The sequence below is a fragment of the Rhinopithecus roxellana genome, chromosome 11 (genome assembly GCF_007565055.1).
Source record: "Rhinopithecus roxellana isolate Shanxi Qingling chromosome 11, ASM756505v1, whole genome shotgun sequence".
Classification (NCBI taxonomy): Eukaryota; Metazoa; Chordata; class Mammalia; order Primates; family Cercopithecidae; genus Rhinopithecus; species Rhinopithecus roxellana.
Window position 1 is genome coordinate 3,637,933 of NC_044559.1, and position 25,551 is coordinate 3,663,483.

Consider the following 25,551-nt stretch of genomic DNA (forward strand, 5'->3'; position numbering starts at 1 on the left):
TGCAGGAAAAATAACTTTCAAATGAGTCAAGATTAGGTACAGAAGTGAATATTTAGGACAAACCAAGTAACCACAAATTCCTGGAGCTGTGGCTCTCCAGGTTTCTTTTCTTTGCTTTTTTTTTTTTTTCCAAGTCATCTTGAGATATTTTTCTAGGAATGCTCACATAGAAAAGCTTCCTGGTGGCATCTGGCTTCCCCTCCCCATCTCGCACACTCAGCCATTCCAGCCTTTGTAGCGCAAATGCTGTGCAGCACTGCCGTCCCCAAGGCAGAGCTGCTTCCAAGTGGCAACCTCGGTAGGTGGCAGTGCCCACACTCTTGTGAGTGACCACAGCAGCCAACCGAGCAGCTTCTGGGGTTGGGCTCCACTATCTCAGCCTCCAGCTCCCTTCCTACCTACCTCTACAGCTTTGCTGCCCAGCGGCTGTCTGAGCCCCGGCAAGCAGGGCTTGCCTGCGTAGTGAAGGGCTTCAGAGGGCATCGCAGAGCCCTGGCTACTCCTCACCCTCCTGAGCATTGGGGCCTCTCCCCCTGCTTCCCCGCAGGCCCGCTGTGGTGCCCTCAGCCGGGACACAGCCCCGCCCTCTGCTTCAGCCCTCAGAGCAGCCTGCTTGGTTTCCCCAGTTCTTGGCGGAGAGATGGCGGGAGGGAATGTGGGATGACTGAGAGCCCAGAGCTGGGACTTGAATCTCTGGCAGTGCCACTCATTCGCTGTGTGCATTCAACAGGTTACTTAATTCCTCTGTGCTTCAGTTTTCTCATCTGTAAAATGTGGTTGGAAATAGTACCTTCCTCACGGAGTCACTGTGAAGGTTAAAGAACCCCAGGAGGGTATGTGTGTGGCAGCTGTGCTTACCAGAAGGGTCACAGGCACGTACCAGGTGCTCAGTAAGCGCTGGTCCTATCTGCTCTCCATCCCTGGGTCATGGGCTCCAGCAAAGCATGGCTTGAGCCCACCCACCCCCTGGGAACACAGGTCTGTGGATCTCACACCCTACCAGCAGATAGTCCTGGGATGTCATGGGTAGGGTGTATAAAGACAAACTCGTTCTTGAAAACCCTAAAATTACCTGTAAAGTTCAGTATAAATAGTTTTTTAATATTTCCCGAAGGTCAATTCACTTACACATGAAAACTTGAAAACCAAAGAGGGGAAAGTCAGTTCACAAGCAACTATCTTGAGTTTTCCCATCCTTCTGCCTTTAGGTACCGATCCACTGTCTAGCCGTGAGATGGGTGTGGTGGAGTAATCTGGGACGCTGTGCTGCATCCTGGTTTAACATCCAGCCTCTGTGACCTTCATATATACGGAGACTCTTGTCTTCATGGTGGGGAAGGGAGGCCCTAATCTCTGATCCAAAGTTAAAAGCACATAGTGACGTTCAGCTGTGTTCTTAGAGTGGGCAAAACTGATTTGAAACAAAGCATAAAGTGAGGCCACCCTGGGACACTGAAAGTCTCTGAGCTGGCCTAGCATCTGCATGCTTTTTTTTTCTAATAGTGTCCTGGGGTGCTTTAAATTATTTCTATTTTGGCATGGGAAAATAACAAAGTGAGACCAAGAGAAAAAAGAGAAAATGGGAAAGGGCTCCAAATAAAGAGGTGTGAGCTGTGAAAGGGATGGACTGTGAGATAAAAGCAAAGCTCAGCTGTTGCTGGAAGGACTTTGAGAGTATCCCACAGGGAGTAACGCTGACTAGTGCTGGGGATGGAGAGTGGGCTGCGGGCAGGGACCTGGCATTGCACAGGGACCCTGCATAAGCCTGTGTCTCCCTGTCTTGCAGGTGGTGCCGGGGAGCGGGAGAAGGTGCCGGCCAACCCCGAGGCGCTCCTGCTCATGGCCAGCTCCCAGCGTGACATGGAGGACTGGGTGCAGGCCATCCGCCGGGTCATCTGGGCCCCGCTGGGCGGAGGTACTGCCCGTAGATCGCATGCCCACCCTCTAGAACCCTTGCCTCCAGGTAATCATGCCCCCTGCCTGTCCTGAGCCCCCAGAGACCGCGCTCACTGGGGACTTGCTGGCTGCATCCTGTGCTTCTCACAGCAAGCTGGCCCTTCCACTGCCAGCCCTCGGGAGTCACCCAACGACTGCCGTGTACTCACTTCCTCCTTTATTGAAAACTGTGTATTAGACGTCTAAATGTACTGGATTCTATTCCGGGGTGAGGAATTCATGAGGATAGGCCACACCTCCACCCTACCTCATCTCCATTCTCTGCAGGAGGGATGGTAGACGAGGACATGTGTCTCGTGGTGTCCAGAGGTGAGACATGCCACAAAGCCAGTGAAGCTCAGTGAGAGGACGGCGGGGGTGTGGCTAGGTGGAGTGGCCCAGCAGACTTAAGGCAGCAACGGGGAGCCAGGGGCATGCTGGGGAAGAGCATTCTGGCGGAAACATGGACATGTGCAAGCACCCCGAGGTAGGGACGAGCTATGGGAACACGAGCCATGTCAGGAAGGCTGGGGTTCCGAGGTAGTGAAGACCAGGAGAGTGGGAGGGCCTGAGGTGAGAGTGGTCACCAGGGTCTTGGAGTCCTGGTGGGGATTTTTTATTTTGTTTTCTATACAGTGGGATACCAGGAGGGCTCAGAACAGGAGACACACGGGACCTGGATTTATGAAAAGGGCCCCCTGGCCACCACATGAGGAGTGGACCATAGAGGGACAGGAGTGGACACACAGGCTAGGAGAGTCCATGGGGTGGGCATGCAGCTGATGGTGCAAAGTGACCAGCTGCAGGTGTATCCTGAAGGTGGAGCTGCCAGGTTTTGCCTATGGTCTGGACATGGGGTATGAGAGAAATGAAAGGTGACTCCCAACCATGCAGTTGCTATCTCTAGGTTGGTGTCCATATGAAGTGGTCATGTAAAGACGTTTCATAATGGGATCACCATGGCATTTGGGCCAGGGCCACCAACTCCCTGCTGAATGTGGAGACTGGGAGTCTGAAAGCTGGCCGGACTCTGACTTCACAAGCTATGGACGTCCTCTTTCTCCCTATGGTGTTTGATCAGCACACAGTCTGGGCAGGGACTCACCTTTTGGGGCTCTGGGCCAATCTCCAGATTTCACAAGCCCCAGCTGAGCCCCTTCCTTTGCTCCTCTGTTTGCCCACTATCCTCTCCCACCCCTGGCTGTGGTCTGCCTGACCACCTTTCATTGAATCATAAATCCCTTATAAGGAAGAGTCAATATAATATTGAGAGTAAAAGTTGTTCTCTCAGGCTTCATGAATGATATCACACTGTCAGCCTTGGTCCCCTTGATCCCTGAAGGTTGCAGCACATTTGACTTATGGCCCCAGATTAATGGCCTGGAAAGGCGTAAGTCCACCCAGGGATTTCTGCAGCCTCACAATGGCTTCCTTTGGTTCCAGGTTGCTGAAAGTGAACCAGTGGAACAGAATAGAGCCCAGAAGCAGAATCTTACATAGTTGGACTTTGATGTATGACAGGTGACACTTTTGAGCACCAGGGAAAGAACATTATCATTATCTTGGGGTAGAGAAAGATTTTTTAAATGAGTTACAAAAAAAAAAAAAAAAAAACCCACTAATCTATTATGAAATTGTTGATAAATTGTATTTTATAAAATGAAGAGCATCTGTTTGTAAAAAGTAGATTAAGAAAATGAAAAGATAAGCTATAGATTGGGTGAAGGTGTTTGCAACACATATGGTCATCAAATTACTCACTCCCCAGACTCCTACAAATGAATGAGGCAAAAACAGACAAGGCAGCAGAAGCATGGGCAAGAGACTTGGACAGGCATTTCCTAAAAGAAGAAATCCTCATGACCAGTGAACATAGGCTCCTGCATACAACCTCTTCAGTAATCAGGGAAATGCAAATTAAATCGCCATGGGATACTTGTGTGCACCCACCAGAATGACTAAATAACTAAATGATAAAGACAGTTTCAAGTGGTGATGAGGATAGAAAGCTATAGAAACTTGCACATATTGCTAGGGAAATCAGCAGTGTCTGCTGAAGTTGATGCTGTGCACACCTGTGCCCCAGTAATTCCATATGAAGCATGTCCCACATAGAAATGTGTGCACAGGGAGGCCAGGAGACTTGGATACATGGGATGTTCATGGCAGCCTTACTGATGATAGCCTGACACTAACCCAAGTGCCCAGCAACAATACAATGGATGAATAACTATGACTCAGTCTTACAGTGGGAAACTCCACAACAATGAGAATGACTCTATTACAGTGCCACCTAAAAACATGCATGAATCTTAAAAGCAATGTGGAACTAAACCCAAACAAACAAAAAACATAACATGTTGTATTATCTACCTATATAAAGCTGAAACACAGGGCAGAAGTAAACTATGTTATTTATAGGTAGATAGGCAACAGAATATAAAGAAAAGCAAAAAATGAATGCCATGAAAGTCAGGATAGTAGGGAGGAAGGAAGAGGTTAAGATGGGATGGGAGAGGGGCATAGATATCTGAAATGTTCTCTAGCATGACTTGGGTAGTTACACAGGTGTTCCTTTTACAATGACATGTTTATCTGCCCATTTATGCTTTAAGAGTTTTTCTAGATGTGTGCATATAAAAAATAAATGAAACACAGGGAGAAACTTGGGGTTGAAGAGTGAGATGACTTGCCCAAGATGACACAGCCAGCTAGGGGGCAGAACTGAGAAGTGAAAGTGGATGTTCTGATCTCGAAGACTGTGCTTGGTCCTGGCCCAAATAGCCCATCCAAGAGCTGCACCAAGACCTGCACCCAGCAGGCCTGGCTCCCCAGCCACACGTCCATCTCCCTCTCTGCTTGCTCAGATTTGGGGACCTTTGGCAGAATCCCACATAGACCCTAGACTGACCCCTTCCCCAGGCCTGGCATTTATCTGCCTTCCCAGGCTGTGTGCTGAAGAACTCACAACCATTAAAATAGGAACTGCCATCAAAGGCGCTTATCTCCTTTTCCCCCGGGAATACAGAAGAAATGCAGAAATCTCAGAAGTTAGCGATGCTAGGCGTGTCTGGGCATGCATGGTGCTGGCAGGTGGGCTCAGTCAGCCCCTGAAGGTTTTCTGGCAAAGCTGTTATTAGCCCTCATCCTCTGGGAAGGAGGCTTAGAGGATCCGTCCTTCTTTGGCTGTTTTGTGACAGAGCCCCTGAGCCCTTCCTGGGGTGCTTATTCTGGCACAGGCAGGCCACCTCTGACAGACAGGAGCGGGCAGCGTGCCCACTTCCGATGGGACAGCCCAGCCATCCCCTTGAGAAGTGGGAGCAGGCCAGTGGTCAAGGGAGCCTCACTGCTGGTGGCCTGCCCAGCCCACCAAGCTGTGGCCCCAGCTGGAGTGCCTCTCATTTGGGCATTCATTTGGTCATTCAGCCAATCTGCCATGGACTCGCAAATGTTCTAGGGGCTGAGGAGACAGCAGTGAGCTGGAGGGACAGGCACTGGCCTCATGGTGCTCACATGCTAGTAGAGGAGGTGGGTGACCAGCTGAGCAGACATGTGGCAAGTTAGATGGTGGTGGGCACAGTGGAGACAGAAGAGGCAGGGAGGGGAACACAAGAGATAGGGTTAGGGTTTGGTGACTTTTGAGTAGAAGGAAAGAAAGGGTGGATGACAGCACAGGCAGAGGTGGGAGATCCATCCCAGAAGAACAGCAAGGAGGCCAGTGTGGCCAGAGCAGAGTGGGCAAAGGGGAGGAGAGAGACCAAAGAATGAATGACCTTGTCATTATGGTAGGGCTATTAGCACCTCATGGCGTGGAACAGAGAAGTGGCAGAGCCTGGCCCATCTTCTGCCAGGATCCTTCTGACTGCCATGTTGAGAAGAGACCAAAGCCAGTTAGGAGCTCCTTATACAACAGTGCAGGTGAGAGGTGATGGTGGCCTGGCCCAGTGGCAGTGGCGATAAGAAGTCATTGAATTATTGATTTTTTTGAAGGTAAAGCCAGTGGTTTTCCCCTGCTGAGATGGGTGACAGGTATATGAGAATGAAGGAGAGAAGTTAAGGGTAATTCTGGGATGTTTTGATCTAAGCAATGGGAAGCTAATGGGTTAGCTATTAACTGAGATAGAAAGACTACAGAAACTGCAGCTATTTGAAAGGAAGATATGGGCCTAGTTTGAGATACCTATAAGATGCTCAAGTTCAGATGTCAAGTAGGCAGGTAAATATTTCAGCCTAGAAATCAGGAGAGAGGACTGGGCTAGAGAGAGAATTTAGGGGGCCATCAGCACATAGATGGGGTTTGAAGTCATGAGGCTGGATGAGACAGCACAGAGCGGGTGGAGGGACAACAGAGGAGGTGAGAAAGAGAGCAAGCCCCGAGAGGAAGGAGAGCCAGAAGCCACCAGGGTCCCTGAGCCAAGTGAAGGAACAAGGGCAGTGAACAGCTGCAGCAAGTGCTGCTGATAGATCAGCCAGAGGGTGAAAGCTGAGCAGTCGTTGGTGACTTGAGCAAAGGGGCTTTTGTGGAGTGCCTGATAATAGTGGGAATGAGAAAGGATGATAGGAGGGGAATTGGAGTGACAGCATAACCAACTCTTTCAAAAAGTTTGCAGGAAAGGGAAAGAGAGAAATGTGGACAGCAGCTGGAGGAGGAGGTGAGGTAAAGAGGAAGTTTGTTTATTTTTTTAAGCTGGAAGACAAAGCATCATTGCAAAAGACTGATGGTGCATGAGGGACAGAGAATTATTGCTGGAACACCAATATTTCTTATGGATATAGATATAAAAATCATTCACAAAATACTAACATGCCGAATCCAAAGCATTATACCCCATGACCAAATGAGATTTATCCTAAGAATGGAAGGGTGATTTAATCACCTGAAAATCAATTAATGTAATATATTAACAGAATAAAGGACAAGAACACATGACCGTCTTAGTAGACTAGAAAAAACATTTTATAAAATCCAGCACCCTTTAATGATTAAAACACTCCAGAAACTAGAATAGAAGTTAACTTCTATTCTGTCCCTAGGAATAGAAGGGAACGTCTATGATAAAGGGCATCTACAAAAAGCCCACTGATAATATCATACTTAATCGAGGAAGACTGGGTACTTTTCCTCCAAGATCAGGAGCAAGACAAGGATTCTTGCCTTCACCACTTCTGTTCAGCATTGTACTGGAGGTTCTAGCCAGGACAATTATGCAAGAAAATGAAACAAGATGAAGCTTGATTGAAAAGGAAGACATTAAAGTATCTCTGTTTGCAGATGGCATGATCTTGTATACAGAAAGTACAAAAAAAGAAACTGTTAGAATTAATTAAAAATTCTGCAAGGTTGAAGGACACAAGATTAGTATATACAAATCAACTGTATTTGTGTACAGTATCCATGAGCAAACTGAGAATGAAATTAAGAAAATTTCATCTACAGGAGCATCCAAAAGAGTAAAATACTTAGGGATAAATTTAGGAAAAAAGTATAAAACTTATATTCTGAAAATAACAAAGCATTGTTGAAAGAAATTGAAAAAGATCTAAATAAGAAGAAAGACATCCCATGTTCAGGAATGAGAATATGTGATATTGTTAAGAGGCCAATACTCCTCAAACTGATCTCTGAACTTCCACGCCCAGTTCAGGGAACACAGCCCCAGAAAGACGCATGGGGCAGTACCTCCTTGCCAGCTGTTTCCTTGCCAGCTCTCTCTGAGAGGAGAGAGAAGGGAGACAATAGTCACAGGGTCCCCAGGGCTGCTTCAGCTTCTGGTGGGTGCTTAAACATGTGTGCCCCTTGCCTGGTTATCTGGAGAGAGTCGGCAAGCCTCTCCAGATAACCAGGAATTTAAAGCTTGGAATTTATATGCATAGGAAGGGGCTTAGCCAAGTCCATTGCATTGAAGGGTGAGAGGAGGCAGAGTGAGGCTTTGGCAACAGGCTTGGGTCTAGGTGTGATCTGACTCTGCCACTTGCTTGCTCCATGACCTGGCACCTCTCATCCTTGCTGTACCTCCGTGTCCTTGTTTGCAAAATAGGAAGAATAATATGTTTTTTGTCATAAGAATTAAGAGAGAAAATGGACACAAAGTGCTCAACACTCTCTCAGTACCAAATAGTCCTCATTCATTCATCAAGCAGTTATTAATACCTGTCACATGCAGGCAGAGGACTCAGCAGGGAAGAAAGCAGTGTACAGTGTACAATTCTGTGGCATTAAGTGTTTTCACCCTGTTGTACAACCATCACCACCATCCGTCCCCAGAACTTTTTCATCTTCCCAAACTGAAACTCTGGCTTCCTCCCTCCAGCCCTGGGCAACCACCATTCTACTTTCTGTCTTTATAAATTTGACTGCTCTGAGTACCTGGTATAAGTAGATTCCTGTAGTATTTGTCTTTTTGTGACTGGCTTATTTCACTTTGCATAATGTTCTCAAGTTTCATCTATGTGGTAGCATGTATTGGAATTTCCCTCCTTTTTAAGCTCAAATAATATTCCATTGTATGGATATACCACATTTGTTTATCCATTCATCCATTGATGGACACTTGAGTTGCTTCTGTGTTTTGACTGTTGTGACTAATGCTGCTGTGAATATGAGTGTGCAAATATCTCTTTGAGTCCCTGATTTCAATTATTTGGGGTATATACCCAGAAGTGGGATTGCTAGATCATATGGTAATTCTATTTTTAATTTTTTGAGGAGCCTCCAGACCATTTTCCACAGTGGTTGCCCCATTTTATATTCCCACTGGCAGTACACAAGGTTTCTAGTTCCTCCACATCCTCACCAGAACTTGCTTTCTGTTTTTTGTTTTTTTTTTTAAATAGCCATCCTAACAGGTATGAAGTGGTATCTCATTGTTCATAAGGTGTTGAAAGAGGTGAGAGAGTGAGCCAAGGGGACATCTAGTGGAAGTGTGCTAGACTGAGGCCACAGCTTGGGGAAAAGCAAAACATCTGACGTGGTCTAGAACCAGCACAGAGGCAGATGGGCTGGAGGGAGTGAGGAAGGGAGCCAGATGGCAGAAAGTAGAGGCTTCCTGGGCCCCTTTCAGTATTCTAGCTGTTTTATTTTATTTTATTTTATTTTACATTTTATTTTATGTTGTTTTGCTTTATTTTATTTTATTTTTGAGACGGAGTCTTGCTGTGTTGCCCAGGCTGGAGTGCAGTGGCACAATCTTGGCTCACTGCAACCTCTGCCTCCTAGGTTCAAGCAATTCTCCTGCCTCAGCCTCCCGAGTAGCTGGGATTACAGGTGCATACCACCATACTCGGCTAATTTTTGTATTTTGAGTAGAGCAGGGGTTTCACCATGTTGACCAGGCTGGTCTCGAACTCCTGACCTCAAATGATCCACCTGCCTTGGCCTCCCAAAGTGCTGGAATTACAGGCATGAGCCACCACACCCAGCCACTGTTACTCTATTTTTTTTTCTTTCTTTTTTTGAGGCTATCTGGGCTCATTGCAACCTCTGCCTCCCAAGTTCAAGTGATTCTCTTGCCTCAGCCTCCTGAGTAGCTGGGATTACAGGCACCCACCACCATCCCTGGTAAATTTTGTATTTTTAGTAGATACAGGGTTTCACCATCTTGGCCAGGCTGGTCTCGAACTCCTGACCTCGTGATCCACCCGCCTCGGCCTCCCAAAGTGCTGGGATTACAGGTGTGAGCCACAGTGCCCGGCCCGGCTGCTGTTACTCTTAAGTGAAATGAGGAGGGGGCATTGGAGGGCTTTGAGCCGAGGAACGTCTTGATCTAATACATGATTTAATTTGCAATAATCCAGGCAAGAGAAGGGGGTGCTCTCCCTGTGGTCAGGGTAGTGAAAGTGATCAGATTCCAAATCTATTTTGCAAGTAGGACAATAAGCTCTCCTGGCTGTGGATGACAGGAAGGGTGCAGTGGAGGCTGACTGCACGGTGTCTGGTTGGGCAGCTGGAGGCTGGAGTTGTTATGAATTAAGAAGGGAAGACTTAGCACAGAGCTGGTTTGGGAGGCTATGGCAAGACCATCGCTCAGTTTGGACACGTTTAGGTTTGAGGTGTCTATGAGTCATTAAACCAGTGGAGATGCTGAGCGGGCAGTTGGATTAAGAAGTCTGGGGGCTGGGACTGGTGCTAACTAGCACTGTGGTAACTGTTCCACTATGGCCAGCAGGCACTGCCAAGCAAAGCCCTGAAGCTGTTGGTCCCAACCTTACCAGTGGCAGCGCAGAGGGCAGTCCTGGGGCAAGGAGCCCAGCTGGGAAAAGGTGTCCCTGCCCAGAGTGACTGCTTGGTGCTGGGGCAGGGGATGGGGGCCGGAGATAGGCAGTAGGCCTGTGGTCGTCATTGGAGCTGCACTGCCCTGGCCTGGCTGTGTGGGAATCTCACAGACCTCTGGAGACTTTTCTCAGACCCCCAGGAGTCAACTCTCCTGCCCTTGGGTTCCTCTGGAATCATGGGTGAAAGAAAGAAGGAAGAAATACAGCTCCCTGAAGCCCTAGGGCAGGACACGTGACATGGAAAAAAATCCAACCTTGGGACAACCTGGTGGGACACAATGCAACCTTGTTAGCTGGTAGTGGTCATCATTTGATGGAATGACATCTCTAAAAGGAAGCCCTGGAGGCATAATCAGATTCAGAGTGAAAGGTGATTACCCCCAGGCTAGGCTGCCAGTGGTGGAGCCCAAGGTCCTAGTGGACCACTTCTCCCCAGCACTGCTTGCTCTATATCCCAGCCCTAATGGGAGATTCAAGAAGACAGTCTTATTTCTAGTTCCTGTGAATGTCAACCTGCCTGGCCAGTGGGCCTGGGCTTTCCCAGGCAATCCTTTCAAAAGGGGAGAGAAAGGACTTGCAGACCTGAGCTAGGCCTCAGGTCATAAGCCAGCAGAAGGGGTACTTGAGACTAGTTCTGGTGCTCTCCGTCCATTCTAGTGGGCCCTGAGGGTCCATGTACTCATGTGGAGAAGATGTCCCTATGGGTCTTGGATTCTGTCCAGGCTCATAGAGGGCAGACCTGGCCTCTTCTGGGTATAGGGTGTATTCAGAGCACACTTGGGCCTCCTTCCCCTGCAGCCCTCAAGTCTTCTCCCCTGCCAGAGCCCCAGGAGCCTGAGAACTTGGATCCCCAAGGCAGAGGAAATGACCTCCAGCCACAGCACCCAACCCCCTGCCTGCCCCCCACTGATGGGACAGCCACAGAGCTATTTACCAGAAAAAAGGCCAGAGCAGCTGCTTTATCTAGGGAGAGCCTGGCAAACTAGTCGGGGTGATTTACAGGGGGCTGTCACCACTGCTTCCTGCAAAGGTCAGGACACTAACGTTCAACACCCTTTTAACCACCTTGCTGGTTCATTAAGCCCTTCCTTCTCAGCAGCTCTGATGAGAAATGTCCATCAGCTTGGCCAGTTTGGTTTCAGTCTGGTTTCAATAGACCTCAGATCACAGAACCAGAAAAGAGTTTGTCCCAATTATTGCTAAGATGGGGATGTACCCCTGGGGACCCCAGCATTTTCTGTACTGGGTTCTGCGTCCCTGCTGAGCCTGACAATAGCCCTGTGAAATCAGTCCCATTATATCCCACTTTTGGTGAGGAGACAGAATCAAGAAGGCTCCAGCATTTGTCCAGACCACAAATAAGTGGGAAGCTGGCATTTCAACCTAGGTCTGCTGGAGTGCAGAGCCAGGGTGCTGGCTGCCTGCTGTAGAGAGCAGGATGCCAGGAGGCCTCAGGGTGTCCTAGGGTTGGGATCTTTGTCTCTCAGCTTGTTCCAAGTGGCCCTGGAGGACTTCAGCCCACACACCCTGAGAGAAGAGGAAGGGAGCTCAAACTGGCTATAGGTTGCCCTTGCCAGGAGTTTGGTACAATCTGGAGGCAGCAGAGACTCAGAGGTTCAGCAACTTACCTAACAACGCACAGTGGGACTGGGGGCAGCACAGCCTACCTCCAGGGTAAGCTCATCGCTGGATGCTGTTGCCAGGTAGGCCTCAGTGCATTCTACCCACTAGATCTGAGATGTCTTGATGGGTGAGGGGGACATAATTAAGACTGAGGGAAGAGGCAGTCCCTGAGGTCCTGGATCCCAGCCCTAGCCAGGGAACTGTTGTACATACAGCTCAGAGACAAAGGCCATCCAAAGTGAAGAGGCCAGCTGTTACTGGGTTGCTTGTGTGAGAGGATAGACTCAGGTTGTCAGCTTCCCAGCCCTGCCCCGAGAAGGCAGTCTCATGACTATCTCTGCACACCCATCCCCAACAGGTGCCACCGCTAAAAACCACCCCTGAGGTGAGGTGGGCATTGGCAGGGCCAGGGCTTCACCTGGAGCCTTCTAATGGGTGGCTCCTGCAGGCCTCTAGCCATGTGGGGCTCCTGGGTAAGGGTGGAGGGCACTGTGCAGAGACTGGCCAGTCTGACTGTGAACACACAGGCGGGGAAACCATGGCTCAGAGCAGAGAAAGCATGTCAGCACCAGAGCCTGCCTGCCCACCTGAGAGAGGCCCACCAGTCCCTGGTTGGTGGGAGCTTCTGCTGAGCCCTTGGCCCCTGCTCTTTAACATGGACATGGCTGCACAGAGCTGGCAGGTCCCTGGGCTGTGGGAATGCCAGGCTCTGTTGGTAGGTGGTGGGCAGACATTCCTTGGTTTGTGACACCCTGCACCAACCTGCGCTGTCACCCTCATGTTCACCTGAGCTCTGGGGAGGAAGAAAACAACTCTGCGGCCTCACTCCCACGGCTTTGAGGACCTTAGCCCCCATACTTAGTGTCAGGGCCAGGACTAGGGATCCTCACTGGCCTGGGGCACAAAATGTAAGGGGGCACCAAAAAATCTCAGTAATCAAGATATTTTATTGTAATCTTTTAAAAAATGAACATTAATATACAAATATCCTTATATTAGGTCCCCATTGCAGCTCCAACAAACTGCCAGAAATTTGGCAGCATAAAACAACACAACGTGATTCTCTTGTAGTTCTGTAGGTCAGAAGTCATAACCAGTCTTCTAAGACTAAAATCCAGATGTCAGCAGGGCTGGTTTCTTGTAGGACACAGGGAGAAGCAGTTCCTTGTGTCTTTAACCTTCCAGGGGCTACGGCAAGGCCTTGGCTGTGGCTTCAGCATGCAGTCTCTGCCTCTGTCCTGCCCCCACCACCTCCTCTGTGGTCAAACTTTCTTCTGCCTTCCTCGTAAAAGAACTCCTATGATTGCACCTGGCCCCTCAGATAACCCAGGTTAACCTCTCCTGCTCTCATCACATCTACAAAGTCTCTTGTACTTACAAAGATTTTTTGCCTAATATTTATTCTTAAAAATACTAAAATAAAGTGTTTATCCTAGTTACTGAAGTTTTGGGTGCCCCTTAAATTGTGCCCCTGTGGTGAGTGCCTGGCTTGTTTCACCCTAGGCCAGGCTCTGCCTAGAATGAGCAAGAGGCGTGACCCAGCTCTGCACATCCAGCTTGAAGAAGGGCCCCAACCTCTTCCAGCCCCAGGGTGGCAAATCCCTCCCTTAAGAATTCTGCTTTCCTACCCTTGGGACTCCCATCTCTGCTACTGGTGTTGCACTGCCCCTAGCCGTGCCTCTCTGTCCACCTGCCTTCCTGGTGTACCCATTCCAGCCCTCACCCTTTGAAGTATTGGGATTGTGGGCTGATCTCAGAAACTTACCCTGAGAAGAACATGAGCTTTGCAGAAAGATCATGTAGGTGTTAATGAAGGTCCATCACCAGCTGTATGACCTTAGACAAATCACACAACCTCTCTGATTCTCTGTAATATAGGGAAGCTAATACCCCTCAGACTGCTCAGGGGCATTCTGTATATCAAGTCCAAACCACTATCTCTGGCACTAGGGTGCCCAGGCAGGAAGAGGCCAGGAGGGCCTGGAGCCTGGACCCCCCCTGTGAAGCCAGCACTCTCCTCCTTGCTGGGTGACCCAGACTCAGTTACCTAACCTCCCTGGACCTCCTTTGCCTCACCTGGAACACCTGCCTCCCAGGCGAAGGGCTGAGCGGGAGCTCGAAAGCCGGTCCTGGGCAAAGCGGGAAGGGATTCCTGCGGTGCCCGGGAACGTGGGGCATTAGGGGAAAGGGTGTGAAGTTTGACACCGGAGATCCCTCACGGGAGCCGACTTCGGGCGTGGCATCCCAGGCAACTCACAGATCCTGGGCCCTCCTTCGCCTCAGGGTCCGGGCCCGGGGCGGCGCTGGCCGGGGCGGGCGGGCGGCGGGCAAGACGCTACCTGCGCGCGTGCCGGGCATTCCAGCCGCCGCCGCGCCGCCGCGCCTGGGCGCGCCATGGGCCTGATGCCGGCCGCGCGGGCCTACTCCGGGTGCCGCGCCTGCCCACGGCCGCCCTGCCGCCTGCCCGCCTGCTGCGCACCCGCCGCCCCAGGTAGGGGCGGGACGGGGTGCGGGCACCCCCGGGTCCGCCAGAGAAACGGGGTCTCCGGGCCAGAGAGCGCTCGAAGCGGGGACCCGCGCAGCGGGCGAGGGAGAGCGCCGCGCATGCGTCTCGCGGGGGTCGGCGGGGAGGCTGGGGGAGTTTGGGTGTCACCGCGGATCTGGTGTTGCGGGACGGTTCCCAGGGAGCGGGGGTCGTGAGTGTCTGAGGGAAGAGGCAGGGACCGAAGGCGTCCTCCAATCTCCTGCTGGGTGTGGGCGACCCGCTTGTAGAGATGAGGACCTAAGAGTCTGGGAGGGGCGCAGGGACTCGCAAAGGATCCCTCCCCAACCCCAACTACGAGGTGGGGGGTGCGGTACCCAGCGGGATCCGAGCCTCGGGCTCTGACCCCAAGCTTCCCTGGGCCACAGGAAGGGGTGTGGGACCGGCGCCCCCAGGTTGAGGGTATCACTCCTACCCTGGGGCGGACTACCCAGGGCAGGACACTTCCAGGTGATCTTAACCTCTGCTGTGCTCCTGCAGGCCTGGACGGGTGGGTAGCAGGAGAGTTTTCAGCTTTGCCGGCTAGCTGGTGGAGCTTACCGCTTACAGCCCTGAGGGCATTTCTGAAGCTCTCTAGTACTTAGCGCAGAGCCTGGAAGTGACAGAGTTGGCCGGCTAGTGAGTCCCTGCACTGACAGAGGGTGGGGTGGTTGCATGGAAGATGGCGGGTGTTGGGGTACAGGGGTCCTGAGAGCAGGAAGGCCTGGAGCCAAGAGGGAAACTGTGGAATTACCCAGTTTGGGAGTCTCTAGAGAGAATTTTAGAATTACTTTCCTCATTGTGCCTCTTCCCAGACTGTGGCATTGCCTGCTCCTCTAAGAGTGAAAAGCAGGCATATGACTGAAGCAGACTTGCTGCACAGCTCCACTCTGCTCCGCAATCAGCTCCAAGAGGGAATCCCAGGTCCTCCCTTCCCTGATGCGGCCTTGGGGGTGGGACTCAGGGGCAGGCAGAACCTGTCCAGGAATTGACCCTGCAAGGTTCGGAGAAAGCCGCATTTCAAAGCACCTGCTCCCAGGTGCCTCGTGTGGTCGATCTCCCGTGGACGCTCACACCCCGGGAGGTGGCCAAGCCCAGCTCAGAAAGGCTGAGGACAGTGCCCAGGGTCATAGAGGACGAGGACTGGAACCAGAGGACGAGGATTCGAGCCAGCGGACTGCTCTGCCTGGGCTTCCTCTCCTGTGTGGGATTCCCGGGGAGGGGAGTGAGGGATGGCTTTGGCAGGGAAACACTGGCGGGGCAGGCCTGGCAGCAAGTTCATCAAGAGGAGAGACAGCCTCTGCCGGTTTCCCCTGTGGTGGCAGAGCCAGTGCTCTGTGAAGAGCATGGGCTGGGACCTCGAGGAACCCACACGATGGCTGGGTTTCCAGGGAGCTGACAAACCTACTGGAACTAGTTCTTGGCAAGGCTCCCCTCCAAGGGTGCCAGGAGGGCTGAGGGAGTTCAGCCAGGCGGGGGCAGGCCCTGCCAGGCTCCTGAGAGACCCTGATGAGGGGAGGGATTGGCGGGGCCCCTAATGAGGGAGGCCGAGCCCAGAAGCCCCAGCCCAGGGTGCCTCCCACAGGAGGGCGGCGGGGAAGGAAGCCTCTTGGGAGGCTGAGCTGGAATGAGACCTTCTCACGCCTCCTGGCAGCTCCCGTCTGAGGGTTCCAGTGGCCAGCTGGGAATGTGGGGCCAGTCTGACGACTGATGGTACCTGGGGGCTGGGCCTCAGGGAAGTCTGGCCCTCACAGTACCCCCTAAAGACAGGTGTGATCATCCCATTTTACAGATTTCATGGATGGAGAGACTGAGCCCCAGGAAAGGGAGGCAGCACCTCTCCTCAGTGGGTTAGCCAGGACGTGTACCAGATCAGTGCTGGTGTAGACCCAGAATCTTTGTCTCTGTGACCTTTGGCCTTGAACATCACCTACTTGCCTGTGTCCCCACCCCAGCCCCACCATGCCAGGGCAGGGTGCTGCCAACCATGCTCCCTCACCCCTGCCCTCTGACCCCCATGGTCCTCCGTCATGTGCCCTGCACCCCCACCCGCCTACCTGGCTACCTCCTGCTCATCTTTAGATGTTGGTTTCAGCATCACCTCCCCCCTGAACTTCTCTCTAGAAGTGCCCAGGACCCTGTTGATGTCCCTTTCCTGACTCTTCCAGCCTTGTTCTGGGAAAGTGGTCAGGAAGGTGCCATGGGGAAGCAGAGGGGTAGTGGTTATGCTGGGGCTGGGAGCTGCCTGGATGTGCGGGCACTGTGCAAACGGTGGGCTGGCCCAGGCTCTGCACCCCTAGGGGCTGGTGGAGGGAGTGGGGCATTGCCTGCCTGCCAAGTTTAGGCTTTATCCTGAGGATGGTGTGTGTGGGGGAACAGGCAGCAGGGGAGGCCCCAGGGAGATTTATATGTTTACAGCCTTCCGGGCAGCGCTCTAATTCCTGGAGTGGGGCCAGGCACAAAGTACAGGGGTTATGGAAAGGTGGATGGACAGACAGACAACAGGAGTTTTAGGGGTAGGAGATGGGACAGCAGGCAGGGCTGGAGCCAAGAGATGGCTAGGTGGAATTATCCATGCTCCATGGGCCTCCAGAGAGAATTTTGGAATTTTTTCCCTGTGTGTCTCTTCCTTGACTGTGGCCTTCAGTCAGCTGTGAGCTGAGGGTGGGGCTGAACGCTGTGAGTTGGGATGGGTGGTGGCCCTGGAGAGCTCAGTCCCCGCCTTCACTGGCTCTCCTTGGCCTCTGCTGCAAGCCCAGCATGTAGCTGTGGGCAGTCCAGCAACCCAGCAGAGGGGAGTGTCCTCAAGCTGTCTGGAGTAGTGGCAGTCAGGGCTGTGACAGAGGGGAGGGAAAGCTGAAGGGAGGATTTGGGGCAGCTCACGTAGGAGGGACTTCTGAGCTTTCTTCCAAGGACTAGTAGGAAATTTGCCCAGACCAAAGAGGAAAGCGCTACCCAGGAAGAAGGCCCTAGCCACTCACAGGGCCATGAAGGCAGACGGATTCATGCCACTCAAGCAGTGGGCAGAGCTAGAGGAAAGGCAACACATGTGTGCTTGTGGAGGGAGGCAGGAGGCAGGTGGCAGGTACCAGGGGCACTGCCAGGTCAGCCCCTCCCCTCATGGGACCCTCTGCCCATGGGCACTTCCTCCTGGATGCCCACTGCCTGCTCATTTGAGGTCCTAGCAGAGGCCTCTGGTCCCGAGAGGTGTAGCTTCCCATTGCTACCTTTCCTACTTATCCTGGCCCCAGTGTCCTTGGGGGAAGTCTGTGCTCCGGAGGTCAAAGCAGAAGAGGTGAACAAATATCTGGCGGGACCACATGAGCAGAGCATGGGCTAGGCTGGAAGTGAGAGGGGATGGTGGGGACTGCGGAGAAATGGCAAGTGTGTGTCCTATCAAAAGGGCACAGATACCACTGAGCTCTGCAATTGTTGCTTTTTTTGGAACTCAGGCCTGGTGTCACCACATGTGAATTTTTTAAGAGAAGCTGGGAATCCAGATTTATATGTGAAATCTCTTGATTGTAAATAACTAATTTAAAAATGTTTCAAACATCATATGAGCTAAACAGGCACATCTGTGGACCGGTGTGGCTCATTGTTAGGCATCAGATGTTGAGCCCTGACAGAGGTGAGAGAGAGCAGGGGCTCAGTGTCCCTGGACCAGCCCAGGCCACTCTTGAGGTGGTGGAAAGGCCAGGACACTGTTAGTGGTGGGCCCTGGAGCCTCCTCGGACTGGCTTCTCAGAGTTGCCCCAGGCAGCTAGCAGGCCAAGCTTGCAGCAGGATCACCCGCTGTGCTCAAGGCTGATGAATGGCCCCTTGGGCCCCATTTCTGGGCAGGGGCGCCTGGTCTTGCCCACCAGATCCCAGGCAGGAGCAGCTTTCCCTTCGTGTTAGTATTGCAACCTCTGCCTGTTTTCTGTTCACATGACCCACGTTTTCAGGAACTGCTGGTGCTGGGTTGGGGGCGTCACATAGGTATCTCCACACCAACGTGGGTGCCAAGCAGCCATGTGGCCAAGTACATTCTCTATACCTGGAGCCAGACTGCCTGGGTTGGACCCTTGTCCCTGTCATGCATGCTGAGTGAACTTGGGCACATTCTTAAGATCCCATGCCTATCAGTTCAAACATCCTGCAAACTGAACAGGCAAAAGTCAAGATGATGATGATGGTTACAGTGATAGTGACAGTCCCTAGTCCCTAAGTTATCAAGATGGGTAGGATTAAATGTGCTGATGTTTGTAAAATGCTCAGAACAGCACCTGGCATCACAGCACTGTGTGTAGCTACTTTGGCACTCTCCTCACACTCACATGCCCCCACCATGTGTGCATGCCCATGCACACATACCCGACATGCACACATATGCACACACATTTACAAGCCCACATCCAGCACATGTGCACACATATGCACACACAAGCCCACCCTACATGCACACATGTGCACACACACTTCTCCCTGAAGCATTGCTGGCATCCAGCAGGTGCAGCCCACATGGGCATGTGTTCTTAAAGGAAGAGTCTTCACCTTTCAGGTTTTATACACTTTGTTTTTGGGTCAAGCAGGGTGAGGAGGAGCATTTACTGTGTCCTGCTTTGTGCCAGGCACTGTACCAGGGACCGATGTATCTTATTCCAAAATAGCCCCTGAGTGGGGAGCTAAGTAAGACAAATGGAGGCCCACTTTTAGCTGGCTCAGTGCCCAGGTCTCTGAGAAGTCCTAAGCCTGGAGTTTTGACATCTTGCCCCTGGAACACCCCACAAGCCATCCTGCAGGGAAGGTCTCTGCACAGTGGGTGTGAATAATGTCAGGCACTCCAAAGAGTCAGGCATTCACCCTGTAAAGCTTAGGGGCTGGCAGAAGTCTGTTTCTCCTGTTACTGTGCCGTGGTGTAGACAGCTTTATGGATCTCAACTCCTTCCCTTCTTTGCCTGGGCTGCCAGGAACCTCTTAGCCTAGTAATGTATTTAGTTTTCATAGATTTTCTCAGAAGTTCCTCTGCCTCCTTCCTCTCTCCCTCTATTCCTCATTTGGTGTCTTGTCATGTATTGTTTTAGATCATTCTCTCTCTGATTTCTTTTCGCTAATGTTATTTAAGAGCAGCATGCAGAAAAGTATACAAGTCATAAGTGTAGAGTTCAGTGAATTTTCTCAAGAGGAACATAACTGGGTAAGCAGTGCCGGGGGGAGTCACAGCATTACCAGAACCCCAGAAGCCTTTGAGTCCCTTCCAGTCACAGATCTACCAAGGTAACCATGTTCCGGCCTAACAGCACAGATGGGTTTGGCCTATCTTTAACTTTACATAAATGGAGTCATGCAGTGTGCACTCTGGGGTTTAGGCTTCTTTTGTTTCTGATGATTTTTTTGTTTTCTAATTTTTAAAAAATTTCATAAAATACACCTAGCATAACATTTCCTGTCTTCATCATTTTTAAAGCACACAGTTCAGCAGCATTACATTCATTCGAATTATCATGCAACCATCAGCACTATCCATCTCTAGAATGCTTTCTATCTTGCAAAGTTGAGACTCTGTGCCCGTTCAATTCTAATTTGACATCTCCCCTGCCCCCAGCCCCTTGCAGCTGCCGTTCTACTTTCTGTCTCTGTGAATTTGACTACTCCAGGTTCTTCATATAAGAGGAATCACACAGTATTTGTCCTTTTGTGAATGCTTTACTTCACATGTTCTCCAGGTTCACCCATGTTGTAGCACGTGTCTGAATTTCCCTCCTTTTTAAGGCTGAATCAAGTTCTACTGTATGCGAATACCACGTCTTGGTTCTCTATTCATTCATTGATGGACACATGGCTTGCTTCCGCGGTTCAGCTACTGTGAATAATGCTGCTGTGAACATGGGTGTGCAAGTATCTCTTTGAGACCTTGCTTTTAATTCTTTTAGGTATATACCCAGGGGAGGGATTACTGGTAATTCTGGTTTTAATTTTTTGAGCAACTGCTGTGCTGTTTTCCACAGCAACTGCACCATCTTGTCATCCTGCCAGCAGTGCACAAGGAAGGGTTCCAGTTTCTCCACATCCTCGCCAACACTTGTTACTATCTGATCTTTTGACAGTAGCCGTCCTAGTGGGTGTGAGGTGGTATCAGATAGTGGTTTGGATTTGCATTTTCCTGATGATGATTGATGCTGAATCATGACTATGGTTTTCGCATTACTATGGCATCTGTCTTGTCCAGTGAGCTGTGCCTCATTTATTCTCCTTGCTGCACTGTGTTCCATGCTAAGAACAGAACACAGGAGATCTGCTGTTGATGAGCATTGGATGGCTTCTTATTTGGAATGACTGCAAAACCAATCAATGACATGCATAATGCATGCTCCCGAGGGCCATTTGCTCCTGGCTTGGGCAAGCTCCATGGGCCAGGTCACACCACCAGCTCACTGCTCCCTCCTGCTGTCTGTCCACAGGCAGCCCAGGGCCCAGCATCTTGGTGTGTGTACTCCCAGCATGTGTCCAGGCGACCAGGGCCCAGCCTCCTGGTATGCATCCTCCCAGTGGGTAATTTGCTTCCTGAGGAGGAGCCACCTTTAGCCCTAACAGTGCCCCTGCCCTCCATTGTCCTGAGCACCCAACACTGAGCTGGGTGGTGGAGAGTGTGACTAGCTCCTCTCTGTGCTCAGGGATCTTTGGGCAGCGCCTGGAGGACACAGTCCACCAAGAGCGGAAGTATGGCCCCCGCCTGGCGCCCCTGCTGGTGGAGCAGTGTGTGGACTTCATCCGGGAGCGCGGGCTCACTGAGGAGGGGCTGTTCCGCATGCCGGGCCAGGCCAACCTGGTGAGGGACCTGCAGGATTCCTTCGACTGTGGGGAGAAGCCACTGTTTGACAGGTGAGCTCGTGATCGGGGGTAAGATGGAGCCACTTGTCTATTCCTCCTGCAGACTCCTACCCAGGACACCAGCTCCAGTGGGCAGGGGTGGGCTGGCAACAGGATGGTGGGCCAGCCCTCCTAGTGGGCAGAACGTAGGGCACACCCTCACTCCGCCAGCCTGGGGTCCCCTCTCAAGATGGATGCCTGCCACGCACAGGGCCAGCTCACATCCACACAGCCTGCCTCCCCTGCACATGCTAATAAACCTGACCCAGGCCGGAGAAAAAGGACCTCTGCTGGCTGCCATGTGAGGACAGACTGGGTGCAGCTGCATCTGGGACCCCAGGCCTTCTGTGGAGTCTGTCTCTTGGCTGTGCTTCCTCCGGTGATATTGATGGCAAGATGGCACAGCAGCTTGGCTCCCCTCCTCTTGGGTTCTGGGGACAGGAGAGCGAGTCTCCTCCGTCTGTCCTGGGGCCATGTCCATCCTACCCATCATGGGGGCTTACCCAGACCCTGGATACCCCTGGGTGGAGCCAACTCTACCCCAGTCCAGGGCTGTTTGGGGACTCTGTTTCCCCAAACAGTGCCCCCACCCATTATGGGGCAGTTTTTCATAGAGTTCTTCCTACATCAAGAAAACCTACCCTCTATGGGACTTCTGCCCTGTCTTCTTGGATCTGCCCCAGGATGGGCCCACCAGGACCCACAGGCAGCCCTGGCCTCCCAGGGCTTCTCCTCTGGGGGCAGAACACTCAGCCTCTCAGCTCTTTCCCAGACCCATCACTGCAGCCAGGGGAGGGTGTCGGTTCCTCTCCTTAGATGTGGAGTCCAGGACTGACCACGTTCCCTAGCAGTACTCCACCCAGGGAGGTACGGAGGACCCTTCCTCTGGAGCTCTGTGAAGCTCCATCCCAGTGTTGACGCTCAGTGAGCTTGTGGTCCATTCTGAACCTCAGCCAGCCAGGCCTCTTCGTCTTGTGTCTCAGCGTTAGGGTTGCAGATTGCTTCAAATAATGTCACCTGGGTAAGGCCTGGGAACCAGGACTTTTATAGCTCCCCAGGATCAGATGCTCTGCCCTAGTGCCTGAGGGGCTTCTGCAGACACAGATCAGATCTTGCCACTCCCCTACTCAAACTCTGCTGGGGCCCGCTGGAGTGGCGCAGGCCGTCCGCACCTCACTTCCCCTGCCGAGCTTCTCCCATCCTGCTGGGCGGGTCTCCACCTGGGCACACCTGCTCTCCCAAGGTGGGTTCCTGGCATGCTCAGCCTCCTTTCTCCACCTGGCCTGCCTGCTGAAGCCCCCTTGAGAGGCAACTGGGCACCCCAGGGTGAGTTCCATGCAGACCTGTCTCCCAGCAGCCTGGGGCAACCTTCCCTGTGTCTTGGGGGCCCTCTCCTGTCTGCCTTCTCCCTCTCTGGCTGCTTCTACCCTGCTTCTGGAATTGTGTCTGGAGGGCCATCTCCACGGTGGGCATGTTGGCCTTGTCCCTCCACCCCCATCTCAGCAGTGGCCCCCATATTGCCACGGTGGCCCTGGGCTTTGGTTTCCTCTCCCTTTAGAAACTCCTCCTAGGGTATCTGAGGCCATCCTTCCCACTTTCCGCCGTTTCCATGGCAGCTCCTCTGGCTCTGCAGCTGTACCCAGAGAGGGGCCCTCCCCACCCACTCCCGATGGAGGCCCCCCTTCCCACCCAACCCCAGCAGAAGGTCCCCCTCCCTACCCACCCCTAACAGAGGGTCCCCTCCTCACCCACTTCCAACAGAGGGTCCCCCTCCCTACCCACCCCCAACAGAGGGTCCCCCCTCCCTACCCACCCCCAACAGAGGGTCCCTTCCTCACCCACTTCCAACAGAGTCCCGGGATGGAGCTCTGTCCCCAAGGCCATGGCCTGCCCGCCTCCCGGGGCGTTGGCTGCTAGCCTGGCCCCTTCCCCACGAAGCCCCTCCTCACCTTCCTGCTCATCTCTGTAAGAAGGTCCCGTTTAGCCCCAGGTCCTGAGCTTCTCTTCTGCTAAAGCCTCACCAGGCCTGGAAGCCTCAGTGCCTGGAGCTGGCCCATACTTGCCCCTTCCCAGCACGGTGTCCCCTGGGCACTGGGCTGTCTGTCTCCCAGGCTGCCGCCCCGCTGCTGAGCTGTGAGGACAGCCTCTTGTGAGCCGGAGCCTAGGGCTGCATGGACTCCTGGCTGCCAGGCTCTTCTTACTCCCTCAGCTCCTATCCTTTGAGTGAGGGACCGCTGGGAGGCCTAGGGGTGAAGGGGCACCCACATGCATTAGAAATTCTAAGGGGGGTGGGTCTTGACAGATAACAAGTAAACACCAGGGACACCAGTCCTGGGCCTAGTGGTAGCGAACCTCCCGGGGTGCTGCAGATGGCAGGACTGGGCTGCTCAGGGAGGAGCCCTGTGGACACCCAGGTGCGGTTAAGCAGGTGGCCCGGCTTGGGGGCAGGTTGAGGAAGTGGGGCTGGGTGATGAGAAATGGACTCTAGGGGAGTGAGGCAAGTCGGGGCCAGACTGGAGGCATGGTGTGTTCTGCATAGATGCTGGTGTTGGCATGGGCAGGGGGGTTCCCTGAGTACGGAGAGGTGATGTGGAACCTGCAGATGGAGGGTCGCCTTGCTGTGGGTGGCACTGACCACCAGGGCCGGTTTGCCCCCAGGGCAGGTACCTCATCCCCTGACCAGCTGCTGCCCTTTCTGCCCCACCCCTGCCCCCAACCTCCGCCTGCACTAATGTGACCACATGCTGGCAGGCCCACAGGCTGGGGAGGCATACAAAGGGCCACAGGCTGTATAGAATTCTCCTTGGGTCTTGTTGGAGGGAGGAAGGGGACAGCAGTTTAGGGAAAAGTCTCAAGAAAAGGCCTGGCGACAGCTGTTGGAGGAAAGGCACTGCAGTGGGGAAGGAGGAAGGGAGGGAGGGGCGAGGAAAGGAAGTAAGAGCTCAGGTGCTGAGTGGATGGGGGGTCAGACAGGGCCAAGCAACAGGACCCTTCAGGGCAGGGATGCAGCCGGACAGGTCTGCAGAGGAGGGGTGGCTCTGTGTCCACTCACCCAGGGCAGAAACACTCCGTCCCCCAGCTGCAGAAAAGGGGAAGACATGCGGGCTGGCTCCCAACCACACTTCCCTGCCTCCTGCCCCTCCCCCAGGGCAGTTGGCCAGGAACATGGCCCCGGAGAAGGCCGGGGAGGGTGTGGTAGCAGCATGCCTTGCTGGAGAGGGAAGAGGAGTAGGGTGGGGGCTGACTGGACCCAGCCAAACCAAGAGTCACTGAGCCTCAGGTAAGGAGGGGCCCCAGGTATATGGATTTGGGGTGCATATGGATACATGGAACCCCAGAATCCCAAATGTCAGGGCCAGAGGTATTTGTCTCAGTGAGCCTAGCCTGGGATCCATCAGGGGTCAGGTGATAGCATAATGGCACAGCCACAGTCTCCTGGCCCCGGGCTCATCTCTCCTGAGGGAAATGCAGTCCAGGGTTTAAGTTCATGGTCCTAGACAAGTAGATGAACAACCTGGGGCCCGTATACAGCTTGGAGTGCAAGCTCAGAGAAGATGCCAAGGCTCTCATTTAGGACCTGAACTGCAGACCCCACACAGGATCCAGGGAAGGACTGTGCCAGGCCCATTGTCACCACCATCCACAACTGGTCTACTTCTGCGTTGGCAGCTCCAAGCCAGAGCAGGAGACTGAGGCCTGGAGTGGACTCCTGGGGCACTGGAGAGGAGGTGATGAGCTTAGAAGCCCAGGTGTCCCCACGGTGGACAGGAAGAGAGGAAAGGGCCTGACCTCCGACCTGCTCCTGCCGTTGAGATTCTGGGGAGTGGGATTCCCCGACAAGGAGCCAGCAGCCCTGCATCGTGGGCACCTTTGATGCAGCTCCTCCCACTCCAGCCAAGGTCAAGTGCAGCGGAGAGTGCAAGCTCAGGCTGGGGGTTGGCAGCACCTATGGAGGGCCTGCAGGATAGCTGTTGCTACCGCAGAGCAGGCGGCTTCCACATCATGCTGCAGGGGACCTTGGGATGGCCACCAGGCCTGTGGAAGGGGCTCCCTGGCCCATGTCCCAGAGCCCTCCCTTGTGCAACCTGACCTGCATCACACTTGATTCCTCCGGCCCAGGGCAGATGCTAGGGTGGAGCAGCTACGACCTGCAGGGCCCTGTGGCTTTGCTGTCCCTGGAGTCCTACGCAGTCTACATAGGACAGGAGCAGGTCCTGAATGGACTGACACAGACTCAGGGGTTCTGAGCAGGTGCTTAGGCATGATGGGTGGTCCCTGAGCTGGAGCTCCTGGCCATGGATACTTAGTCGCCCCTGCCCCAGCCCTGTCCACTGCTCCCAGAAGCAGCA

General features: G+C 53.0%; 1 protein-coding gene across 5 annotated transcripts in view; it reads left to right on the top strand.

Moving 5' to 3' along the window:
- Positions 1-25,551, top strand: part of ARHGAP22 (Rho GTPase activating protein 22) — a 216,395-nt gene that overhangs the window by 181,251 nt on the left and 9,593 nt on the right. For 2 of the 5 annotated variants that reach the window (XM_030941410.1, XM_010383722.2), the window contains 2 exons: positions 1,787-1,915; positions 21,007-21,214. In XM_030941410.1, coding sequence (XP_030797270.1) covers positions 1,787-1,915; positions 21,007-21,214 — 337 coding nt within the window. Of the gene's footprint in view, positions 1-1,786; positions 1,964-20,793; positions 20,866-21,006; positions 21,215-25,551 lie in introns of all 5 variants that reach the window. The other 3 variants (XM_030941408.1, XM_030941409.1, XM_030941411.1) reach the window with 3 other exon arrangements.